At 35.9% G+C, this 7,587-nt stretch overlaps 1 protein-coding gene and 1 long non-coding RNA gene across 2 annotated transcripts in view; one reads left to right on the top strand and one right to left on the bottom strand.

The window, feature by feature from the left end:
- The window catches only part of LOC145239979 (uncharacterized), a 15,866-nt gene extending 13,668 nt beyond the window's left edge, over positions 1 to 2,198 (bottom strand). Inside the window, exon 1 of the long non-coding RNA XR_013862450.1 lies at positions 1,919 to 2,198. This is a non-coding gene — a long non-coding RNA (uncharacterized LOC145239979). The remainder of the gene's footprint in view (positions 1 to 1,918) is intronic.
- A 3,222-nt stretch (positions 2,199 to 5,420) lies between these two features.
- On the top strand, positions 5,421 to 7,372 carry LOC145240368 (uncharacterized). The gene is made up of 3 exons (XM_080103948.1): positions 5,421 to 5,517; positions 6,343 to 6,985; positions 7,252 to 7,372. The coding sequence occupies exons 1-3, from the start codon at positions 5,421 to 5,423 to the stop codon at positions 7,370 to 7,372; spliced, it is 861 nt and encodes a 286-aa protein (XP_079960074.1).
- The last annotated feature ends 215 nt before the right edge of the window (positions 7,373 to 7,587 follow it).

A 7,587-nucleotide genomic window follows, 5' to 3' on the forward strand; every position in this document is an offset into this window, starting at 1 on the left:
TATCCAAATAAACAATTGTTATTACTGTCTACTTTTTTTTTTTTACATCGTTCATTTCTGTATTATGTTTAAGTTATTTAAAATCCCACTCTTCCCATGATAAATAATAATTTCGAAATAATAACATTAATATTTCAGTGCACGCACAGGTCATACGCTCATGCGCAACCGAATGTCGTAAACCGGAAAGTGGGTTATATACATCGTTACAAGGTCATTTGGGTTTTATAATTATATAGATATATATTTCGAAATAATAACATTAATATTTCAGTGCACAGGTCATACACGCATGCGCAACCGGATGTCGTAAACCAGAAAGTGGGTTACATACATCGTTACAAGGTCATTTGAGTTGGTACTAGTGCATGAGCTGGCCTGGGCGTGGCTTATCACTCGCTCGGATTTCTCCGTAAAACGACGTCACATGCTGCCATCTGACGGAGAAAATGGACGAGGGGGGGGCTTACAGAGAGAGAAAACGCGAAAAAATAAATGGCCGACTGGGGGGGGGCTAGCAGCAACAGCGCCAAATACAAGTTTCCAGAATATTTCAACACGAAACTGCTTGAAAAATTAATTATAGCATTTTCTTTAATTACTATAAAATTAATATAGTGGTAAAATTATTTAAAAAAAAAGAAAACAGAAGCCAAACCATTTCAAAAAAGGCCAAATTCACGAAATTAGCCATTAAAAGAGTAATAAATGGTAACATTATCAATAAAAGTTACTTTCCAACTTATCTGCATCATTTGTTGGTATTTTTAAGTAGTTTTAAGTGCTTTTTATTTCATATCGAATGTTAGAGCGGTTTCCGCTAACCTTGCAAAGTTCTAAAATGCCGTAAAACATACCCTGTTTTTTTTTTTAATAATTACTACTTTTTTAAATAGAAAAATGAATGATGCAGGTAAGTTGCAAAGTAATTTTTATTGTCAAATAATAACAGAAAAACTTACCGTAATTATTTTTCACATGCATGGGAGTCAAATAGAAGAAAACTTGTCGTAATGTTTTCAAGGAAAAAAGCTAAACAAAAAAAAAATGGACGACTGGGGGGGGGGGGCTAGCAGCAGCAGCGCCAAATACAAGTTTCCAGAATATTTCAACACGCAACTGCTTGAAAAATTAATTAACGAATAACACCGACCACTCTAATTTGTTTTTTTTATAGGTAATTGAGGTCGCTGACAACGAATCTGATAGTCAAACTTGGGGCAAATTTACCGTTTGCATGGTATTTACCCCTGAACCCACGAACTACTTTTCACCATTTTGCAGCTTCCGTTTATGCTACGCGCATGCACGCTGTAGCATAAACGACGGCATCACCAAGCAAACTACGTTGGGAGGGGGTATTTTTTTTTTCCAGGACATAGCGAACGAGCAGGGGGGGGGATGTGATGTTGCGGCGTGCCCCAACATCACATCCCCCCTATAGTAATTAAAGAAAATGCTATAATTAATTTTTCAAGCAGTTTCGTGTTGAAATATTCTGGAAACTTGTATTTGGCGCTGTTGCTGCTAGCCCCCCCCCAGTCGGCCATTTATTTTTTCGCGTTTTCTCTCTCTGTAAGCCCCCCCCCCTCGTCCATTTTCTCCGTCAGATGGCAGCATGTGACGTCATTTTACGGAGAAATCCGAGCGAGTGATAAGCCACGCCCAGGCCAGCTCATGCACTAGTACCTTTGAGTTTTATAATTATATAGATATATATAATTACGATTGTTGGATATTATTTTTTCGATTACTTTTGTTTTAGAGGGGCAAACATAATGAAAAAAAAAGATTAAAATGGAACGAAATTTAAATTTCCGTTCCACTTTTAAAACAATCGTAAAACAAAGCATTCTCCACAAGTTTTACCGAAAAACTCTTACCTTTAAGCATAAAACAATGTTTTGAAAAATCTTACCTTTCATTCCAGGAATTCAAGACGGTAAAAAAAAAAAAAAAAAAAAAGATCGTGATTAATTTGTTTTCTCTTTTGTGTTCAAAACAGAAAATTTGTTTTGTTTGTTAAGATTTCTTTGGTAAATTAATACAACTTTTGTTTTGTGAGCTCAATTCATTAAGAAATAAAATATAAGAAAATTAAAAGATGAAAAACACGATTTAAACGTGAAAATATTTAAAGAGAAAATCAACTGCTAAAGAAAAATGGATTTAGGTCATCGTAACACGGTGTAATCATTATTTCGTTCCTCGTGTAAAAATATCCGTTCATTAGTTAAGTGTGATGAATTGTTTTCCAATCAAGTTTAGTTTATATTTTTCACTTGTGTGTGCAATTAAATAAAGATATAAAAAATATATAAAGATAAAAAAACCAGGGTAATTATAAAACGGTATAGTCATTATTTCGTTCCTCGTGTAAAAATATCCGTTCATTAGTGAAGTGTGCTAATATGTTTTCCTATCAAGTTTAAAATATATTCGTGAATGCTAGGGACTGCCAGAAGTCACCACAGAATTACCTCACCCTATATGTAACACGATGTAACTTTATTATAAATTAATATTATCAATATAACTTTTGTACCATTTAAAAGAAGGGCAAAAGAAACCAGTAATAATTTTAAAAAAATTTTTTCATCGAACGAAAATAATGAAATTGCGAGACAAAAATCGTGTTTACATAATTGACGCTTTAAAATAACGTTCCCATGTAGTAGACATTCCGAACGTGAAAACATACCCGCATTTAATAAATCTAGCAAAAATCAACTAATGGTCAGATTTTCGTGAAATTTTCGATACTTATCCGTTTTAGAATGAAATTACATATAAAATGCAGTTTTCATAAAATATACGAGGGGAAATATTTTTTTGTGCGTGTCCCACCCCCATATTTATTTTTTCGAAATTCGAACAAAATATATTTACATCTATTAAAATTTCTATTCATTATGAAACATAAGAATTCAAATAAGTAAAAAACATTTATTTTTAAAAAATTTAAACACACATATTGAACAAAAATTTACCTTGAAGTTGCAATTTAAAAATTCGTATAAACTTAATATTATTATGTTTTTTTAATAGCGTTTTTTTTTTCGAATTAATATATACTATAATCAGTTGAATTGTCAAGAAAAAAAAAACTTCGTAAACATTAATTAATTTTAAAAAGATTAAAACAATTAAAATTCCATTATTTCAAAATGTTCTGTTACAACATAGATTTTTAATGAATTGTGTTTAAATTTGTTTTTAAATATTAAGTTTCATGACTCTTGTCAGCTATTTTATCGCCAGATCGCCAGATTAAAACCAATTTGAAAATATTATTGCACAATATAAAACATTTTGTAGCCCCCCCCCTCATATTTTCTTTGTCTCTTTTTACCGACCAAAATATGGAAGTCCGTAGGTAACCAAAAGAACATTCAGTAAAACCGTATTTCATATTTAATATACAAATGTTTATAATATTATAATCCTTAAACTGAGTAAATATTAAAACCTAACAAAAATTATAACAAAGATTAATTATTAATTGCAGTTTGAAGAAGATAAACAAAGGTTTTTAAAAAAATCATTAAGTCGCTTCTGCTTTTCCATAGTTCGTATAGCATACACAAATCTGACGTCACGGAAACATGCGGTCTAATGTTCTCAATCGTTTGGCAGTCCCTAGTGAATGCTTAAGATTTTTTGCGATTTCTTTAGTAATTTTTTTTTTTTTGTATAGCTAATTTTAAAAGATATATGCAGATATAAAAAAAAATCAAGTCAATTCTTTTAAGACTGAATATTTTCATCCAGATAAATATATGAAAATAATATGAAAAAAATATTGCAAAACTGAATATTTCACTTAAGCAATTCAAATAAAAGAAAGAAATTGCTAGGTATGGGCAAAAATAAACAAATAAAGGGGGACCTAGTTTTGAAAATCGATTCATCATGATTTTTTTGTGGGGTTTCGAATACTTTTTGGTTGTATTTGAAAGATTAAGGACTAAACTTAATTTCACAAAGAAAAAGTATTTATACACGTGAAAAAAAAAGTTATGAAAAATGTTTTCAATTCAGCTAAATTTGGAAATTAAATAAATTCATTGTAAAAATCCTTTTATAGATAAATATTAGTTTTCTGGGTCTATTTCAAAGATAATTAGAAAAGTAAAATCCTAAGATATTGAATTAAACTTTAAAAAAATACCTTGTTTGCACAAAAAAATAGTTGAATTAGACCCGAAATCGTGTGTTTTCGCCGTTCACAAAACCACAACAAACCATACTTTTGGAAATACGGAATATACGGAGGCCCAACATCTGAAACAGTCGAAAAGCTGCCTGAGAATGATGTCATGTAATTAAAAGGAAGGAGTGATACTGGTTTTTTTCTCCCCCCCCCCCCAGACTGGCATCCGTACATTTCTATTGTAAATGTTTGTATAAATTTTACCATTTTTTAATTTAATTATTTTTCTGTGTTTCTGTTTTTAAATTCATTTTTTGTTTTAATTATTGACCAATATTATATAAAAGTTATGTAACGCCGATAGTTTCACATTCTTGCGAGCAAGGAAATTATTAAAATCTTGCATATAAAAATTATGCGAAATCTATAATTTAAAAAAAAAGTAGAAATACTTTTGCTATTATAATTTTTTTGTGAAAATATTAAATAAACAATTCAATGGTAATATCGGTAGTTTGATAAATTCATTATTATTCAAGTTAGATCGAATTCATTAATACGGACTGTAGAGACTTTTTTTCGTAATGTTCCTGTAAAATTATTTTATTTTATTTTAATTGTTACAAATTACGATGCTTTATTTATATAAAAAAATAAAATAAAATAAATTCTTGCGTTTCTCATGGTTTCAAATCACTGTCTCCAGTTTTTTCTTTCTTTCTTCACCTCCACTCTTCCCTTACCTTAAACAAAGGATGCATTCGACTAAACATGAGTGAAACGCATGAACATATCTGGGCATGATGAATTCGTTCACCTACCCTTTCCCGTTTCATCATCAACATAGCTATGCACGTGGGAATTTAAATATATCAATAAAACACCAATAAAAGAGGCGATAGACTTTTTACCCTTTAGACGAAATTAATTTAATTGAAATCAACAAACTCACACTCTACTATTGATTGCATTATTTTGCTTCCATAATTAATTAGAGTCGTTTGTTTGTTTCATTGGGAGCGACATCACTAACATCACGCTGGCCAAATAAATACAGCCCCTTGCCTCCTGAGACCCACTAGCAGCAAACTTCATTTCCAGTCTCCAACGCCTCCAGCTCACTCCAGCCGCTCCAACTCACTCCTGCAGCTTTCCAGCCCTTTTTTGCTGTTTACTGTTTGTCTGTGTCTACCTTGTTAGTTGTTGGGTTGATTTTCCCCGGACGACCGGCCTCGCAACAAATGGTGACCCTGATGTGATCTTTGACATGGGCAAACAGATGGCTGAAAATGCAGATGAACCAAAGATCAACTCATCAACCCCTTTCATACAGCTTCCACCGTACAATGTGGTCAACACAAGGAGTTGGTTCATCCAACTTGAGGCGATATTTGCAGCCAGGAAAGTCACACCAAATTTGCCTCAGTGGTAGAAGCCCTTCCTGCGGCAGTAGTGGAAGAGGTGGAAGACATCCTCCACAACACACAAGACCAGCTCCCATAAACTCACCTAAAAGAAGCAATTCTCAAGCATATGCGACGTTCGGATGAGGACCTCATTAGAGCTCTATTCTCTAAAGCGCCTCTAGACGACAGAACACCATCCTAGCTCCTGCATCTTCTGAAAAGTCGCCTCGGAAATCACACCATGGCCGAACCCATCCTCTGAGGCCTGTGGATGAATCGGTTACCATTAAACATTACTCAAGTTCTGGTTCTGGCTCTGGTGCCAGTAGACACACCCCTGTATATTGTGGCTGATTCTGCCAACAAAATTTACTCCCAGGGCCACCAAAGGATACACCAAGTTAAAACACTCACTCAACCCCCCACTCAATGCTTTGACGAGGCAATAACTCAGTTAAGAGTCAAGTTCCAAGACCTAAAACTCTCCCTACTCCAGAGGCGATGAAGCCAAGCACCAAATACTTGGAATCGAAGCCCAGTACCACATACCTGAATCGCAGCCATACTCGCAGCTCAGGTCGGGGAAGAAGTAACAACGCAGACAAATGCTGGTACCATCAAAACTTCAGTGACCAAGCCTGCAAGTGCCGACCCCCCTGCAGACACCAGAAGACCTATGGAAACAATTAAACCAGCAGGCAGTGGCGACAACCCCTGTTGGTACGCAATCGCATAGTCATCTCTTTTATGTGTTGGACTGAAACAATGGCCTAAAATTCCTAGTCAACACCGGTGCAGCCATCAGCGTAATACCTCTCGCCAATAAATCCACTTTGAAACCCACCCCATTTCAACTTCGGGCAGCAAATGGCTCTGTCATAGAAACCTACGGGAACAAGGAATTAACGCCCAATATCAACCTCAGGCATGACCTCATGTGGTCGTTCACCATAGCAAACGTCAGAAAGCCCTTGCTTGGCGCTGATTTCTTGGCTTATTACAATTTAGCTGCTCACATGAAGAGGAGGACCCTGTCCGACAACACATCTCTCAAGATTACAGGGACTCTATCACGTCTAAACTCAACTAGGATTAGCATTGTAACACAGCATGGCCCACGCTATGCAAGAATTCTGAGTTGGTACAATGACATTACCCAACCCATTAAGCCTTCCGATGCTGGCAAACATCAGACACAACACCATATTAAGACTGTTGGACAACCTGCATACTCACAGCCGCGACGACTCCCTCCACACAAGTTGACATATGCTAAGAAAGCATTTGAGGAGATGCTGGCGGACAACATCATTCATCCCTCAGGCAGCCCATATGCCTCACCACTCCACCTGGTATCAAAATCCAACGGGGAATTCAGAGTCTGCGTGGACTATCGGAAACTCAATGTGTCCACTGTTCCTGACCAGTATCCCCTCCCACATATTCACGAGTTTGCCTCGGGCTTACAGGGGGGGGGGGCCGTATCTTTTCAAAAATAGACCTGACTAAGGTCTACTACCAAGTCCCAGTTGCTCTGGAGGACATTCCAAAGACAGCAGTCACAACCCCTTTTGGACTGTTTGAATTTTTAAAAATGCCCTACGGACTATGTAATGCAGCCCAGACATTCTAGAGATTGATGGACAAAGTCCTGCGTGGTTTACCATATGTTTTTGTATACATAAACGACAGCTTAGTGGCCAGCAAAGATGCAGATGTCCACAAGCAATACCTAGAGGAAGTATTTCGCCGCCTGAAACATTATGGTCTTCAAATCAACCCGACAAATCTGAATTCGGGGCCCAACACATAGATTTTCTCTAACACCAGACAGATTCCCAAGGAACCACCCCACTTCCTGCTAAGATAGAAGCCATCCAGAATTTTTCAACGTCTACATCCATAAAGCAGCTGCGTCGTTTCTTGGAGATGGCAAATTTTTACCAACGATTCATCCCCGGATGCTCAGACCTCCTCACCTCCCTGAGAATCTCCTCCAGAGAAAAAACAAAGCCATCACCCTGGAGA

The sequence above is a fragment of the Euprymna scolopes genome, chromosome 19 (assembly GCF_053919585.1).
Source record: "Euprymna scolopes isolate OS-2025 chromosome 19, ASM5391958v1, whole genome shotgun sequence".
NCBI lineage: Eukaryota > Metazoa > Mollusca > Cephalopoda > Sepiida > Sepiolidae > Euprymna > Euprymna scolopes.